The sequence below is a fragment of the Notamacropus eugenii genome, chromosome 3, assembly GCF_028372415.1.
Source record: "Notamacropus eugenii isolate mMacEug1 chromosome 3, mMacEug1.pri_v2, whole genome shotgun sequence".
NCBI classification, from domain to species: domain Eukaryota; kingdom Metazoa; phylum Chordata; class Mammalia; order Diprotodontia; family Macropodidae; genus Notamacropus; species Notamacropus eugenii.
This window is the reverse complement of record NC_092874.1, coordinates 380,396,174-380,415,081: the sequence shown is the minus strand read 5'-3', so window position 1 is coordinate 380,415,081 and position 18,908 is coordinate 380,396,174. Positions and strand designations below refer to the sequence as shown.

Below are 18,908 nucleotides of genomic sequence, written 5' to 3'. Positions count from 1 at the left end.
GTGACCTCTGAAGTCCCTTCCAGCTCTAAACATACGATCCTATAATCATAGCTTACTATCTGGAAATCTTTCTTTAGCTCTTCCATAAGCAGGATATTTCTGCTTTCTTTTGCCTTTCTCTAATGCAGATGGAAACTGGTGATTAGCCTTTGTATAAGAATCCTTTAAAGACAAAGACTGACTTTTTAAGTTACCCTTCAGAGAAAGAAAATAGGGTAGCGGATAGAGCACTAGTGCCTGAGTCAAGAAGATCTGACACATACTGTATTTGCTCTGTGACCTTGAGTAGTCAAATGATTTCTCAGGAGTCCCAGGCAACTCTCATGGAAGACTATAAATCACAGATGTACATTGGTAGACAAAACTTCCTTATCACAAGTTTTCTATCAATAAAATCATAGATGTGGCGCACGCACACACACACACACACACACACACACACACACTCTCTCTCTCTCTCTCTCTCTCTCAATCCCTCCATTTCTCTTCATAATGAGTAATCCAGGTTTGTTCTTAACTTTTCCATATAGCTCTTACTTTTCAACTTTTTCAGGCTCTGAAATCTCATCAGGTTTTCTACGTTTCTCTTAATGGGTAATGGGTCTAACAAATACAATAAGCTACACGTTTACTAAATCCATATTCCTTTAGGAAAAAAACCACAGTACTAGGATACAGATTCAGCCTACTGCTACAACACTCTGACTCCGTCTTCAGTTGGGCTGGCATGGTGTTAAGTCCTTCCATCTTGAACAATCTTCATGTTCTGCTCTGCCCTGAGATGTATTACCCTCATATTTTGGTGAACTGGATTCTTCTTGTTTTCAACCATTGTGCTAATTTGCCATAGTGAGTTTAGCTCTTAACTGTACCACTCACATGACAGGGCCTTGAAGCTCACTCAGAGAGCATACACATATAATTCAGTTTCAAGAGATAGCAGAAATCAGTTCCTTAGGTCGTGAGGTTTTACAGGTCCTAAGGGGCAGGCTGATTCCGAATGGTGGCACTGACCACAGATTACTGATGTATATTCTTCATGTTCTAACTATGGGCCTATGAAATTAACACAAATGACTTCAGGGATTAAAAGTCAGGCAGAGGTCTTTTTTATTCTCTCAAACCCACTTGTCTGCCTAGGGAGGCCTCCTTCTTAAAAGTAAAAAGCTAGTCATTTCTTTGGAGATCCTTGAAACCTTGACTTCTAAGCTACTATGCACTATTTTGAAAGTATCTTTGTATTCAAACGAGAAATACAAAAATCACCAAACCCTCAACTTTATACCATGTTAGTTCAGGCTGTGAAATAACCATACCTCATGTGGTGAGCTGCCCTGTAGCATACTACAGCTCTTTCCTCTTTTCACATTCCTTCTTTCTTACACAGACACCCAAAGGGATACAAGTTGCTTCATGCATGTATTATTACCATAGCGACAGTTTCTATTTCAGATTCCCATCTTTCTACTGCCTGGAAATTCTGCAGTGTTTTGTGCTGAGACTGCAAAAAAGGAGGTAACACTATCTTCCACTCGGAACACATACAGATTCTGGGAGACCACTAAAAGAATCATTTAAAACATATACACATAGGGGATAATTCTGCTGGCACACAGAAATGCAATTTACCTGTGAGGGAAACACATTTATTTTGTGTGTGTGAAAAGAACATGATTAGAGGCTTCATATTTTTTTTTAAAATTAGGCGGAATGAATTTAACACTTATTAATGCATCCTATCAATGGGAAAACTGACACATAGCAATACTCAAGGACAATATTAAATTACTTTAATGATATACAACACAGTGGGAAAAAATGGAAACTAAAGAAAGGATATGTGGTTTTGAGAACGACTGGCATTCTCAAAATACCCTGGCCACAGCTACAAGGCTCCCTCCCCAGCTGTTTCACAGAAATACTGCCTGTGTGCAGTGTCAATTTGGGATGGGTCTGACGGAGGCTAAGCAATGGCCAGAAAACTCAGACTGCTGGGGGTAGGAGTTTCTATTTTAATAAAGTGCTCACACAAGCCTCCTCTAAAACCCACAAAGATGGTTCTTCCTCTAAGTACTTTACGTGGGTTCTAAAAGCAGACAGAATAGGTAGTGTGGGAAGAAATGATCACTAATAAGGCATCAGCTCTTAGAGTTCTTATTGACAACAAAAGGCAGCAGGCAAAGTGTGAAGCTGGACTCTGGAGGGAGAAAGGATGGCATTCATGCCCAGAGATAGCTGAGACTGTTCTCAAGCATCATCCATATTCCCCCTCAAATCACAGATGAGTCAGAGCAATAAATCTGGAATTTTCCCATTATGTTATGATTCATGCTGAATTTCCTGTAAGATTTACCCCACACTCTACTGGATCCCAATTTTGAATACTACTTTCTAGGTCTCAACCCTACACGGCTGATAATAGGAAGAGGGCATGACAAAGCAAAGCAGGAATGGAGAATGAGGATCATCAACATGTTTCATTAGTTCACCTCTTGAGGGGACAAGCAGTAAGGAACAGGAGCTGAGGGATAGGAAAGTAACAACAAGAAGATAAATGACTTACTTGTCACTTCACCAAGGTCTACCAGAACAGTTCTGGGTTTGGAAAAGTTAGGAACCACTCCAGTTAAAGCTGTTCAAGTTGCCTGCAGTTAGATGCCCATACTCTATTATTCTCTAAGGGCAAATGAGTTGTCACTTCTCATAAAAAAATCTTTCTTCTACTTAAAATAAAAAATCAACTCCCTCCTAAAGCACAGAAGGTTGGATGGTCAATGCTGACTGATCTTTACATGCAAGAACCAAGGTTACTCATCAGTAACCTTTTTTCCTTCCTGAAGGGTTCTCTTGGGTAGATTAATACTTTATATGATGCAGCTCCTCTGGTAAAAGGAACTTCAAAAGTATCAGTGTCTTTTCTGTCCTGAAAGTCTTTTAGAATTTTAGTTTGTACCATACAACCGAACATTTACTTACGAGCTGTCTCAAAGGACAGCAGTAAGACTGGAGCCGCGATTTCCTTAGCACAGAGAGCAGGAGAAATTCTACCAACTGAAGCTAGCACCTTCTCTACAAGGGTTAGTCTTAGAGGGTTACCTGGAACAGAGAGGTTAAGTGATTTCCTGATTTCCAAGAACCAGTATGACATGTGAACACAGGGATTTGCTATTTTAAGGTCAGCATTATTCTTCAAAAAGGGGGAGAATGGGGTCTCTGTTCACTGCCTCCCAGGTAGGACTGGGGAATCATCATTCATACTGAAATAGTGGGAGCTGGACTGGGGGAGAGAAAGAGCTCCATGAAGAGACTGCACTACTGAGTCCTCTGGTTCCCATTCAGATCTGGGCAGGGCAAAGGAAATAGGAGTACAGCATAATGCTAGGTGCTGATGAAACACAAAGGTGAATAAGACATGGTGCCTAAACTTGAGAGTTTAAGAAGGAAGGTAACATGTTAAAAAAAAGCTGCAATACAATGTAACAATTCAAACCCAACTATATCAATTGCAGCATTTCATTTTCCCAAAAGATATGTATGTCTTAAAAGACACAAAAGCAAAGGTTTACCAGCATCTCTCCTGCTATTGTTCTAAAATAGAAGATTTTCCAACCCCCTAAATTATACCCGCAACACTTACAATGGTATATTTTTATCAGGGGGATAAACCAAAATCTTCCAATGGGATAAGAGCCCCTGTGAAGACACATAGATTAGCTGTACTTCTTAATATGAGAACGAAAAAAGCTGGAAATTGAAAAAGGGATGCAATAAAAGACTGAAAAACAATGACATATTCCACTGAATACAGTCCTTAGAGCTTTTGGGGTAAAATTCTGTAATTCCTCTTGGTGAGAATTTGAAAGTGAAACGTGGGGGAAACAAGTGCAGAGGACCCCTTATGGTATACATAGCTTAGGATTCAATGGGAAGACATGTGTAATGTGAGGGGCTTTAACCTTAATAGCTGACCTCCATGATGCTCACTTAAGAGGTGGCAATCTCTTCTATCTTATACACATCAAATTTCATTATGACTCCAAAAGACTGCCCTAATCCTTCTGTTGCTTGCTGGAGTTTTTTAACACTGGAAATTTTCCTCTATTAAGTATGCCATCATCTGATTAAAAAGAGACAATAGTCTTTTCCTATACAAAGGTAGGGCTCAGAAGGCCATGATGCAGGTGGATGCAACGGTCTGACCTTATAATGGCCCTAAAATAGTGGTAAACAAAAGGATCACAATCCTAATGCATTTTTGTAAATGTAAAGATATGTGCTTTTTATGGCAGCCAGTTGATTGGCTAGGCCTCAAATTAGTTCCAAACTTCAGTTAACACAGCTGGAGCCAAACTGGCACTGGCAGCTGGTGCAGATTCATTTAAATGCTCTTCACGTGTCCATTCAGTTACTGTAGGCTGCTGGAGATGCCTTTCTTTCAACACAGATCTGCCTACTGCAGATGTTAATATCAGTTACATTTCAACTGTTGTTGGGGAAAATACAACAATGTATCTTAGAAAGGATAGAGTGGGGAAATAAGGAGTAAAGAGTAGAGAGAGAAAATAAACAAATATGAATATAAATGGTAACAGGATAGAGTAGTACGTAATTATATCAAAGCATCCACATCTCAAGTGCAACTTCAAAATTGCACTGCTTAAAATGTCCATCCTTGAATGTTCTTTCTTATCCACTTGTTTCATTGGCCTTTAAACTTTTACCCCAGCTCACCTCTCCCCAGAATTGTACCAATATCATCTCAGAGTTTACATATGAAAGCCACAGTCCCTTTAAGAAGAGAGATTCAACAGGAATAATTTCTAACCTGAGAATTTTTTCTCAGTTGTCAGAGGCAACACCTTCAAACCTCCTAACAACCCAGCAGTCACATCTCACCCCATTCAATCCCTCCCAAAAAGCTGAAGCTTAGTAAAAAAGGAATGGATGAATTCTTTATCTCAAAGCACACAAGGGATCCCAGGAACCTGACAAAAGCATTCCATCATAGGTAGGAAACAAAGACTCTCATCCTATCTCATCAAGCATTTCTTCTGAGATTTCAGGGGAAGGTTTCTAATCGTTCAGACCCTCTTCTGGATAATGCATTAATAGGAGCTCCTCCTCATGCACTGACAAGTTCCTAGAAATCTAGCAAAAGAGACTTCAAGAAAAACAAAATGATAGCCAATCTCATATAGGTAAAATCAGTTTGGGGCTCATTTCTGAAACATTCTGAATCCTCAAGGATTAACAGTTGGCCTAAACATCTTGCTGAAGAATATGCTGAGCAAAATTTATGCCACGTCAAAGGAAGGTAAAAACATATGCCATGAGAAGGTTGACATCTTTGATGTGAAATTCTAAATGCATATAACTACTTGTTTTAGTGTTATGCCCAAAAGGATTTTGTCAATTCTGCTTACATGCCAGTGTTTTGAAGATACGAATACTTTAAAATGCCCAATAACTAAACAAAACAGAAAATATTCGCCTTTAGACATGGAGTGCTACTGCCACCTAGTGGTACTCTTGCTCCCACTATGCTCCCAAGTAAGGATGAATTTCAAGTATTTTCCATCCACATAGTTCCTCCCATCAGTTTATCTCTTCAAACTAAACAATTACAAATGGTAGACTTTCAAAACAAATCTGAACTGTAAGATTTTCAGGGAAGGTAGAATATTATATCTACCTTTGAATATGTTATTTTAGAATATAATATTAGAAACAAAATAATGAATGTCATAGTATTCATGAACAATGTCAGTAGCTACATAATTTAAACCATCCAACAATCCAGCTAATTAAAAAATTAGCTATAGAAGTAATGAGTCAGAAAGGGAGGAAAGGAACATAATGAATTATAAATATTGGCTATTAAACTCTATATAAATGTGTACATTCCCATTTCAAATCCTTATGAAGTATTCTCCTTGATCTGTACTATACTTCCCAGTTCAGATGAGAATATATCTGGGCATACAACTAATTAAAACGGAATAGATAAGTTTAACTTTTCTACCTCACTGACTGACAATTTCTCTGGCTATAGTTCTCCCAACTAGACCAAAACCCAAGCTATAACCTATACAGTCATATGAAGCAAATCCTAACAAAACTTCACATGATTTTCTTGAGAATTCTTAGGATATCTTTAATTAACATGGCAAGCTGGAGAGTAAGGCAGAGAAAAGGATTATGAGAAATGAATAGCTTGTTCACTTCTCATTCAGTAATTTAATCTTACTCAAATTTTTCAAAAGCTGTGGCTAGACTTTCAAGCTAACCATCTATAGCAAGCAATAAAAATTTCATGACATTTGTCACCAGCGTCTTGATGCCAAGACTGAATAAATTTTCCCAAGACTCTGTGAAAACTAGAGCTATCATTTGGGCTTTGAAATAGGAAGCAGATAAATGCTATTACTATGACAGCATGCCTTTCTTGAAACAGAGAAACAAAAAAATACATATTTGACATTGTAGTGTCAGTATTTACAACAGAAGCAAAATCCTATTGCTCTGTGGGTGAAATGTTCCTCATGGCCCCACCCTCATCTGAATTTTACAAAATACAATTCTTAGTGTAAGAAATGGTCATGAAAAGTAATGCAATGCCTCTTGTGCCTGCCCACCAGACAATCAATAACAAGTGTCAGGATGGTAGACAATCATCTTGGCTTTAAAGTGTTAATGTGGTTAGATTTCTAGAGAAAGATTACAGTTCCCTTACCTTTCTGCAACGAGGATTAGGACAACTGAACCACTTCACTTCACTGTCCAAAAGAGCTGGGAAGTTACAGAAGGGACACCTGAAGTTCAAAAGATCATAATGCTCTGAATTTACATTTATTTGATAATACAGACTGAATTTGATTTAGCTTCATAAATGTTCATAAAGTTAAGATAGCTGAACAGAATGACTAGAGCCATGTACCTAGTTCACATACTCTATCACTTATTATCCTTTGTTTCTTAGGCTAGTCCAGTGTAACAGAATATATAATTAAACTTCATGGTACTGTGCTAAGGGCTGGAGGTTGAAAGACAAAATGAAAGTCTTTGACCTCCAGAGCTCACATATCACTGGAGAATTCAACGAATAAACAGGCTATTATATGAATATAATTAAATAGATTCATAAAACATATCTATCTATATCCATGTATATCTACGTGTTTATCTCTATATTTGCATATACACATTTAAATGTGTATGTGGACAAGAGAGAGGAAAAGAGAGGAGAGATTATGTGTGTGTGTAGAAGGGATCACTGGAGGGGTATAGAGAGCAGGCACTAATTTCAAAGAAAGCTTTCTTAAGGAGATGAAAAAATAAGCTGAACCTTAAATGAAGAGGCAGAGGGGTGGAGGGCATGTACTCTGAGCCCAGGTACTCAGCCTGGGTAAAGGCTGGAGGGTCAGGCATGCAGGTTAGTTCCTGATGCCTCTGCTCCTCAGCTATGAGGTAGAGAAATGTTGGGGAAGCAAAATAAAAAGCTAGTCAGGTACCATGATGGCAAAACAGTGGCCAACTTGGTAGCCAGACTAAACCCAATGGCTTCTGTACGAACTCACCTAACCAGCTCATCTGCACAGGCAGCGGCTACCTCTTCTTCAGCTTTTCGCTCATAGTACTTTCGCAGGATAGTTTCTGGCAACACCTTCTCCAGTTCGCTGGTTGGGAATGAACATGTACAGCTGGCTTCCATACAGCTGAGCTCTGACTATAATGGTGACATAAGGAAAAATAAGGAACTGGTTCAGAATACTAAGCATCAATCATTCCGTTGCGTCTTCAAACAGGATATCTATCTTCAAACAATAGCTGACATTTGTACTTCATTTTGCAGCTTACCAAATATGCCATACATATTTATTTATTTGATCTCTGCCACCCAGTGAGGCAACATTATCAGCTGCTCCATGAGGCTCTGAGAGGCGACTTGAGCAAAGTCCCACAAACAGGAAGAGGCAGAACTGAGATACAAACCCAAGTTTTCTGATTCCAAATCCAATGCTCTACCCACTACACCACAGTTGCCAACACAAATGTCATCCCTAGAGACAACTAGCAAGTAGCTGATGGTGGACAAGATGACGGCAACAGTTCAATAAGTAGCAAGAATCAACCTGAGTCTCCAGGAGGTCATTGATCAAGCTCCGAGGGGAGCAGTACTATCATATCAGCAATGCTGAACACAAGGAGGAAATCAAGAGCAGACAAAACAGCAGGGAGGCCTTTCAATGAGACAAAGGAATATTTTCATGCCAAAGAGAGTCTTAGTCTCACAAGTAACATTTAAAATTTACAAAACAGATACAACATGTGGGTTCATATTAAACAATGAATATGTAGTTAGTTTTAACAAGGAAAGAATTAATGAAATTCATAGACATTTCTGAAACACATTGATTTGGTGTTTCAACCTCCTTTACTAAAGTCTTATAAAATTTTATTGGTCTACATTTCATCTTCTTCTGTTTTTCCTACCTGATCTCTAGCAAAAGTATTTTTAAAAAAAGAGTAAAATAGCCAAACATGAAGCAGCAGTAGAAGGAAAAAGCAAAAAGTCTAAATAATCCACAACATTGATGATGAGTTCTTGTATAAATAAGGTTGGACTCAAATGTAACTGATACTAAATAACTGTTACTTTGCTCTGGTTCTTAAAACAGTCCTGTTATGATATGACTTTAAAAAAAAAAACTGCAACAAAAAACTCAACACCCTTTCCCATATTATGCTCAAACACATGAAACAGAGTTGTACACAAAATGAAACAGTCATGCATCTTAATCCAACCAAAAACATTTGGAAAACACCTACAGAATAAACATCAACAAATTTTGGCACTTTCGTGTACATGAGCAGAAAATGTTTAACAGTTTGTAAAGTTTTCTTGGGAGCTCTATTCTAATGACAACTAGGCTCGAATGAAAAGTGACAAGGTAGGTATTCTGTGCAGTGAGTTTTAGAGGACTAGTCCTGTGTAGAAGGATCCTGTTGCTTGAAAATAAAATTTCACTTTCTCTAAGGACCAAAAGCCCCGCAGATAAGGTCAAAGGCAAGTTTAGGAGCACTACTATTTACTGCTGTTTCTAAGAATGGCATTTTGTCCCAGAAAGGGCAGAGGTAAAAGGCATTGAATCATCATGCCCTGATTTGCTAGTCACATGGATTCACTTCAAATTATCCTTTGGTTCTGAGAGTACTTAACACTTCTTACCTTTCCTGAGCCGAAGACTGCCTCTTGGGCATATTTGATTAGGCACTCCTTGCAGAATAAGTGACCATCAACACACTGAGTCAGTTCCTCAAAGGCAAATTCTCCATAGCAGCAACGGCACTCTATCATCTGACCATCCTAAAATCCATAAGCAGAAATTAAATAACCTATTTCCTGACCTTAAGCAGCAAGAGTAACCATACTTCACCCCAAAGCCCAAAGCAAATATCTTACTGAATGTCAACTAAAGAAGTCAGAAAACAAAAGCTATTATTAATTCACTGAGATATTCATACCATTCTCAGTCTGTCTGGCTCTTACAGCTACTTGAAGTGACAATTTCATACTATTTTCAGTAGTTCTTAGTACGCAAAATGAAAGCAAGAAACATTTTTTCAAGGTGATGTACATATAGGGTGCTGGGATACAACACAAGAAAAGGATTCCTTCAAAAAGCTTATAGTTTACTGTGGGGAATGGAAAGAGAAGTACACAGCCAGCAAGTGTCAAAGGTAAGATGTGACCAAGTCTTCTTGACTTCAGCTCCAGGCTTCTACCCACCAAACCAAGAATTCTAGATTCCATGATCAAAGTGGCTCAACAAATGGCATCCCAAAGCTCCTTTCCCAAAACACATTTGGCTTATAACAGTATAGCAGTCAGGAACCTTATTGCAAGTTTCTATGGAGAGTTAATTTGTGACTGGCAAAGATGGAGGTTGAAACAGCCCAGCTCAGTACTCTCTCACAACTACTCCCACAAGGCTGCGTAGTAATCAGAAAATCCAAGGAGACACCACAGTGGGTCATTTTCCCAAGCCAAGTTGACAGACAAGCAACCAGGGCAGAGACTAAGACCAGGGGTGGGCCTACAGCTGTCACTCTGCCCACGACTCTGAATTATGATTTCAGTAAATAGAACTGGACTAGGACCTACAAGTAAGTAACAAGGGCAAGGACTGCAGAGTTCAGACCAAAGGTAAGCCTACAAAATTTGTTCCTAGGATCCTACTGAGCTTCAGCTAATGGGAAGAGGGTGGGGGTGTGCAGGCACAGTACCTGAGCTAGAACCAGGGGCAAACCTGCAGCTGTGCTGCCTAGATGCAAACTTGGTTGGGGAACCTGCAAAATTTGGAACAGTAGGGCAGTGTCATACCTGCCATCAAACTAGTTAGAGCCTACTGAAAGTTTGCAGCTCCATTACTTCTTAGACCTTTGAAGACTGAAGAATATAGTAATCAATACTCAGAGAATGAAGTGAAGGATACCAGATAAAACAGGTCAAACCCATATATTCACTCCTAAAGTGTGCAGATCCTAGTCCATAAATATAAATATATAAAGTTCCAATTTAGGACACAAAAGTTGAGGAATACATAAACAAAAGAAGATAGTGGAAATAAAGAGCTATCATGAAGCCAGGGGCACAAAGAAGAAAAGACCAACTCCAAAACATTTACAAGCAAAGCCTCTGAGAAAAACAGATTGGACACAAAGATAACCAGAATTGCTAGAGGAAATGAAGCAAGAGTTTAAAATGAAAAAGCTAATTTTTATTATTCAAAGAGACCACTTCAGGTCAAGATTAAATAAAGTGTAAGCATAAGCAAAGCAACACTAATGCTAGTAAGATTCTCATTTTCTTACAAAAGGCCAGGTTTGGTAGCCAATAATCTCCTATTACAATTTAATTCTGAAATGAAGAGGCTGAAATGCAACAGAGGACAACAGTGAAAACTAATTTAGGCCCCCTTCACCCCCTCAGAACTGAAATTAACACTTAGATATCGAAAAGGCTCCTTCAACAGGAGCCCCTAAGCAGCTAATTCAATGAATTTTTCTGTAAGGTTCATTATCTTTCTTCCAATGTTGATTTGAGTCCGGTACAAATCAAGAACTAGAGTAATTTCTGAGTCTGGCCTATAGCTTAGACCAGTGGTATCAAACTCAAATAGAAAGGGATCCCTGTCAATGTACATCGACTTAGAAAACAACAAATTAACATTGTCTATGTTGTACTATATTTTTATTTATTTTGTTCAATATTTTCCAATTACATGTTAATTAGTTAGTAAGTCACTCAACTCAGTAGAGTGGGGCATGTTAAAATAGAAAAAAATGAATACTCTTAAAATAATTGGCCATGAAAATGCTAGGAAAATCTGAAAGAAGGGACACCCCCAAATGATAAACAAGCAAATAAAGAGATAATTAAAAAGATGACACTTCAGGCAATTACCTTCTGATACTGTTCTTCATTCATTTGCAGGGCAAGCAAAAAGTCAGCGTGCTGGGGGGAAAGAACAGGCTTTAGGAAACACAACCCACAAAAGGATGCAATGAACATTTACTTCAATTAAATACTGACTAGGGCTATTTTTTAAAAAAGTTATTCCTGTAGTTAGTTTTCTCTATGATATTTACGTTGGTTTCTTAGGGCAGTGAGAACTCAACCTGTAATTAAGCTCAGAGAATCACCAAAGAAATGGTGAGCACTTGTAAATGATAAAGGAGCCTTGACTCCTTTGAAGTTAGGGGACTTGAGTCGGCTTTGCTACTTAACTATATAACCTTGAGCAAGTCACTGTACCTTCACTATGCCTCAATTTCTTTATCTGCAAAATGAGGGGGTTGGATCACTTCTATAGCTGTTTTTAGCTCTAAATAAGTGATCTTACATCTGACAAAAATGTGAGTAATTGCTCAAAAGTGAATAGAATTTTTAATGATGGCTCTATTTAGTCAGAGAGTTGGTTTGAATCTGGGACCATAAAAAGGAGATAATCTGTGAAATTTCGATTAAGGATCAGACTCTTTTCCCTCTCCCAAATCAAATAAAAATAGATAAGCTTGGCAAAATTTCCTTAGTTAAAACTAAGAATTCATATTTAGAGTTTCTCATTAAAAAATGTAAAGACTCCAAATCAAAAAACAATGATATATTTTTTCTGCCTTGTTACAGACTGTGAAATCAAGATGAGGGTATACAAGAATAATCAAACAAGAGGAATAAATGGTCAGAGACACAATTAGATAAGGTGGTACAGTCCAAGATAAAGTCAAATTCAGTGATTAAAGCATTCCTGACAATATATGTCATCTTTCCCAAAAGTTGGCAACAATGGGCATAGACCCTATTAGAGAGGGAAAAAATAAATTTCTACAAATATTTAATTTCCTGATCTCCCTACACTACACTTACACTATACACACACCATACCGTTGATCTTTCCATCACTTATAAAGGATCCACTCCCATATTGATAATTCAGAAGTATTTTTATCTGATTATAATCTTTTATCATTATGTATATCCCCCTATGTATTTTAAACTTTAACCTCGTTCTTCATCTTCATGGGAACCCCCTAAACCCTCCTTCAATATTTTACTAGGACATTAACCTTGCACTGGTTACATTCTCCTTCCCTCTCAATTTCTACACTATACTCTGCGCAGCTAGGTGGTGCAGTGGATAGAGCACCATGCAGAAGTCAGGAGGCCTTGAGTTCAAATCTCACCTCAGACACTTGACACTCACTAGCTGTGTGACCTTGGGCAAGTCACTTAACCCCACTTGCCTCATCCTGGGTCATCTCCAGTCATCCTGATGAATATTTGGTCACTGGATTCAGATGGCTCTGGAGAAGTGAAGTTGGTGACCTGCACAGCCCTCCCTCACTCAAAACAAAGTCAAGTGCCAAGTCATGTCAGTATTTCTCTGATGGCATGGTCTTCTTCAGAAATGAAGGACGAACACATACACACTATACTCTACACTCTTAAGTCTTTTGCCCCTTTTTCCTACTGCCAGATCTGACTACTGTCTCCTACCATCTGCCTCCTTCATTGAGGAAGTCCAACCATGCTGATTGTGTCCACTACAAATTTAAATTAACTTATCAACTAGGGACTTCTGGCCATAAGCAAATCCCTTTACTCCTCTCTAGTTGATTCTCTAGTGTACTCACCACAGCACCTATTCCAAATCTTCTCATCTCTCCTCAAGTGTCTCACACCATTCTCTTTCCCCATCCTCTTAGCTGAGAACCTCACCTCACAACTCACTAAAAAAATGATGACCTTTTCCCAAGGCTCCCTTCTCCTCACTTCACATCAGTCAAACATCTCTCTCCCATCCCCACTATCTCCTCTATTTCAGAGATAGCCCTTCTTGCCAAGTCCAATTCCTCCCACAAGCATCCTTGATCTCCTCTCCTCCAGCAGCTTACCTCCACTATCACACCCTACCTCCAATTTTCCATATCCATCTCCTTCCCTGATGCTCACAAACACACCCATGTTGCTCTCATCTTCAAAAGATTCCATCTGATCTTATGATCCCCACATATCTATCCTTCCCTTTTCTATTAAACTGCTTGAAAAAACCATGCATATTTATAGTGACTGCCTTCTCAATCTCTTATGAACCTGCTGAATTCTGGCTTCCATTCTAATCATTCAAAAGAAACTGTTTTTCTCCAATTTACTAATCATCTCTGAAGTGCCAAATCTAATGACGGCCTCTTCTTGATCCTCATCCTTTTTAACCTCTCTATTAGACTCCGTGGATAAAATTCCTACTGGTTACTCTTTCTTCTTTGGATTTTTGTGAAACTGTTCTTTCCCAGTTCTTCTTCTTAACTGATGAGAAAAATCTTCTTTGCTGGATCTTCATTTTCTTCTTGCTCCCTAAATGCAAGTGTCCCCACCAAGGCTCTGTTTCAGACTACCTCTTCTTTCTATGTCCCTTAATGAATTCCGATTTGAATGTCCAGCTCTAGTCTCTTTTCTGAGCTCCAATCTCAAATTTGCAATTGCCTATTAGACATTTAAGACTGCAAGTTCCAGAGACAATTTAACATATCCCAAAATGGATGCATTCTTCTTCCCTCAAATTCTCCCCTCCTCTTCAAAACTTCCCCATTTCTGGAGAAGGTATCACCATTTTTCTAGTCTCCCAACTTTGTAACCTCTGCATTTTCCTGGACTCCTCATTTTCACTCCTATCTAACCAGTTGTCAAATTTTGCTACCTCTATAACCTCTACAGAATATGAACCCTTCTCTTTATTCACACATCTACCAGCTTAGTTCAGGGCCTCATCACCTTTTGCCTAGATTATTTCAACAACTTCCCAATTGATTTTCTTTAAAGTTGCAAGTCTCTTCCCACTCTAGTTCATTCTACACATTTGCTGCCAAAGTAGTTTTCCTTAAGCACCTTATTCCCCTAACTCAATATCCATATGTGGTTTTCTATCATTTGAATAAACTCCTTCGTTTAGTCCTTCACAATCTAGTCAACCTAGTTTTCTAACTTCAAGGGATGTTACTAGCCAAACTGGCCCTCTCTTTGTTCTTCACATCCCATCTTTGTATGGTCACTGCTTATACCTACAATGTATGTCCCCCTTACTTCTGACCTACTGTACCCTTCTCATGTACCAACTTCTACATGAAATCTAACTTGCCCTGCCTCCCCAGCAAACTAACTTGTATTCCACTATTTTGTACTTCCTTGTATTTATTCTCTTTATTCTGTACATATATACTCTCTCTGTATGTATATATAATCATCCATACAGAGAAAGGAACACATATATAGAAGAATATGTCTATGTATGTATGTATTCCTCTCTTCCTCTCCCTCTCTGTCTCAGTGACTACTCCATTAGGATGAAAGTTCTATTTGAAAAGAGATTGTTTCAATTCTTTTATTTGTATCCTCAGAGCCTAACAGACAGCCTGGAATTTAGTAAGCATTTAATAAATGCCCAACTGTCTTATGATTAAAAAAGGAAAGGAAGAGTAATGGTACAGAGAATGATTTGATATAAACAGGAGGCAAGTTCCCAAGTTCTAGATCCCAAGTTCTCATTAAGGTGAAGCAGGAGATGGAATAACCAGTTGGATTCAGGAGATACTAGAGTTACTTAGATGACAGTTGTTAACAAACAAAATAACAACCAAAAAAAAATCTGAATAAATGTATTAATCAACATTCCCACTGTAAAGCCCCACACATAAAATACACCGGGGGGATGGGGGAGCAGGATCAGGGAGGGAATTCTTGGAACCTAGAACAGTGTTAGGGCACAGAGTTGATGGTAAATAAAGTCTTGCTGATTGATACTCTAGTTATTAGGTATTAAAAGACGAGAAATTCAATGGAACTCTCCTAAATAGAAAATGAAGGAAACTGAACTGAGACCATTGATAAATTTGTCAAGCTTTGTTTTTCAGTTGCCATTTGAAATAACTTCTTTTCATAGTGTGCTCAATATATGTAATAATGGGGACTTTTTTTTAGAAATTTTTTTAAGTTTCTTTTAAAAACAGGGTATAAACAGCTTCCTCATAGACCTTAATTAGGGCCAATATCAAAAGGCATCTTGCTATGAGGACTAAATCATAAAAGTACTGAAATTTAAAGCTGAAAAGAACCTAAGAGATCACTTAGTCCAATCTTCTCACTGTACCAATGAGAAGATTAGGTCCACAGATATGCAGTGAACTGTCTGAGGTTATGGTTTCTGACTTCTACTCCAGTGACTTCTACTCTACATCCTAAAGTGACTACTAACTGGGACCTTACAGCCAGAACTGGCTTTCTGAGGAAAACGAATATAAACGGAACTTGAGAAGTGTCACACTTAACTCCTTGTAAATAAAGCTTATTCTCATTCATATGTGCTAAGAACTCATAATCAGTGCTCATGAGTGAAAAATGAGAAAAAGAAAACTATAAATAATCCTGCATAGTCTTCTCACCTGTGTTCTGAAAATAACATCTAAGACAAAAGCCAACTTTATTACCATAACAGTCTATGTGAATGTCAATTCCTTTGAATCCACAAAAAAAGAGAATATTTTTCTTTGAGCTTAAGGCTAAGGGAACATAAGGATTAAATTGAAGATATGAAAAATAAAAAGGGGAAGGAGGATCCCTCCTTAACAAATAATCATCTCCATGATCCAAAATGTTGCCAGGTGATAATCTCATCATTCAGTTTCTTCATTTTTCCCCTTTCCAGAATTACTTCTTTAGTAGGAGGAAAATGACAGAATCTCAGAACTGTAAGGAACATTAGAGACTGTCTAGTTCAACTCCTTTGCTTTATTAGGAAACTGAGGCAAAGAAGTGAAGAGACTTTGTTACAGAACCTCTCAGTAAAAAGCCTTATTTACAACATGGGTTTCTGCTCCCTCCTTCACTCCAAGTCCAGCACACACTTACGACATACTATGTGTGGGAAGGCACACCAACATGACACCAACACTATCAGAACCATAGTCTGAGCAATGAAAAAGTTATCATGAAATACACCCCTTCTCCTTCTCCCCACCTTTAATCCCAAACCCCCAGAATAAAGATCTTACCTCAGCCATCTCTTTGACTTTCTTCTCATAAAATTCTTGCTCTTTTCTCACAGGTGGAAGGAGTGAACGCCTCTCATAGGACCTCCAATGTCGACGCTTATTTTCCAGAAAGAACATTCTCTTTTCTATTTTTACATCACCTAAAGAATATAAGACAATAAAAATTTCAGCAAAAGACATAGTGCCAGGAATTTGGGTCTTCATATTGAATTCCCTCCACAGTCTGACCCACTTACTCCTTATGCTTCTAGTCAGATGTCCCACCACTCCTGCTACCTCCCTGTGTTTCAACCAAACTAGAGTACATGCTGTTCTCCAACCCACTTGGCTCCATCATTGTACCTGTTCTCAAATATCACCTCCTCTGTGAATCCTCTACCAAAACTAAAAATGACTTCCCATAAATGAGCATTTTCTTTGAAACTTTCTAACAGTATTTATTTCTTCTCTATTAGACTGAAAGAATCTGAAGGGAGTTATACTAATCTTTGTGTTTTTCATAAGGCCTAGACAGTCTGGGGCACTATAATATGTGATTAATACATGAAAGTATTCTCCTCTGCTAAACAGAAATTTGCCCTCAAAGAAAAGTTTGCTTCGATTTAGGGTGGATAAAGGGAGTTGGCATATAAGTTTTCAAACCTATGCTTGAAATTAGTGACAAACAATTTACATGTTTCTGTCCTTTTTTCTTCTTTTCCCTCCAGCCACTATCTAGAACTTTCAAAACAGTGGTTAACCAATAATATGACCACAAAAAAATTCCACTTAAAAACTGATCCATCCATATTGATTTATATGATTTCTATTTTCTGCTTTATGTAATTCTGCTTTCCTGTTTCTACATGTGAATTTAATACTACAGTGCTTATATAATTCCCAATGGAGATAACACATGGGCTGAAATATGGTACAATTTAGGATTTAAATCTCAATTAAACATTTCATGAGAAAATCACTGTACAATATGCACATCCAAAAAATGAAGAGGATGATTTTCTTTCCTTAAATTAAGTGATTAGAAAAACAAATAAGATGAAATTTAGAAAAAATGTAAGTGTAAGTTGCCACATTTAAGTTAAAACTATCACAAAGGTACTGAACAGAGAAAACTAGGCTTGACAAATTTGTATGGGGAAAGCACAAGTTCATTGTCTGTTTTTGTTATGCACAAGTAAGTGCGCAGGAAGATTTGGAACACACATTCCAATGTGGAAGAGATCTTAGAGATCATCTAGTCTAGCCCATACTAAACAAGAATCTTGTACCTGTACTACAACCTAACAACTGGTCACCTCATCATGACCTGATTATTTACTCTTTGAGGAGTGGAGGTAAGAGATGGGAACATGATAGAAGTCTTAAATATTTTAAGGAATCACTGTCATACGAAACTCCTACAAAAGCCTCATTCCAATGCATTATAATGGTGGGGAGTAGACCAGGAGCTCTTGACAGCTACATTAACACAGCACAAGCTCTGGCAGGTGCCAAACCAAAAATGACTGACTGTCATCTGAGGACCAGCCCAGTTAACTTTGGAGAGGTTCATCATCAGAAGGTAGGCTGCTCAACAATGATTTTTAAATTTTTCTGAGACAACACATGCAGACTACTGTGGCCATTTTTGCTTTGCATTGGGTAGGAAGTACCCAAACCAAAAGATACCTTTTGAAGTACCGAAGGCATGTGAAAGGAGGCTTAGATTTACTCTGCGTTGCTCCAGAAGGCAGAATTTGGCAAGACAAGTGAAAGTCATTAGGAAACAGACTTTTAAGACCTCTATAAAAATTCAAACTGTACAATCATAGCATGAACTGCCTCATAAAGAAGTGAGGTATCAGCCAGACAACGGAGTCAAACAGAGGCTGGATAACCACCTGTCAGAGGTATTATCATCAAGGGAGTTCTTGAACTGAGAGGGAGGTGATCGCTAAGGTCTCTTCCAACTCTAGGATTCTACACCCTTATCGAGTTCTTAATTCTGAATATCTTTAGAGGAATTATTCTTTTAAGCATACTTGAAATCATACAAATCTGGATAGTAACACACAAGGGATAAACAATAAAAAGGAGAAGACCCAATGGGAGAAAATGTGTCCAAATATAGCAGTGGTTTGAGGAAAAGGTGGTAAGAAGGAAGTCCCCTTTCCCCTCCACCTAGGGAACATGCGACTAAAGGGAAGTTTCCTGTAAATTCTTTCAATTTTACATCTTGCAGATGACATGAACTTTCATTTAGTAAAGAGTTCCATAGTATTTCATCTTCAAAAATAAAAGTAATCAAGAAGGCATCTAAA

At 38.2% G+C, this 18,908-nt stretch overlaps 1 protein-coding gene across 4 annotated transcripts in view; it reads right to left on the bottom strand.

Moving 5' to 3' along the window:
* RNF216 (ring finger protein 216) overlaps window positions 1-18,908 on the bottom strand; it is a 212,688-nt gene that overhangs the window by 100,824 nt on the left and 92,956 nt on the right. For 3 of the 4 annotated variants that reach the window (XM_072597645.1, XM_072597647.1, XM_072597646.1), the window contains exons 9-13: window positions 16,609-16,748; window positions 11,468-11,518; window positions 9,230-9,367; window positions 7,578-7,726; window positions 6,734-6,812 (exon numbers count right to left, since the gene is read on the bottom strand). In XM_072597645.1, the coding sequence (XP_072453746.1) occupies window positions 6,734-6,812; window positions 7,578-7,726; window positions 9,230-9,367; window positions 11,468-11,518; window positions 16,609-16,748 (557 nt within the window). The remainder of the gene's footprint in view (window positions 1-6,733; window positions 6,813-7,577; window positions 7,727-9,229; window positions 9,368-11,467; window positions 11,519-16,608; window positions 16,749-18,908) is intronic. The other variant, XM_072597648.1, reaches the window with a different exon arrangement.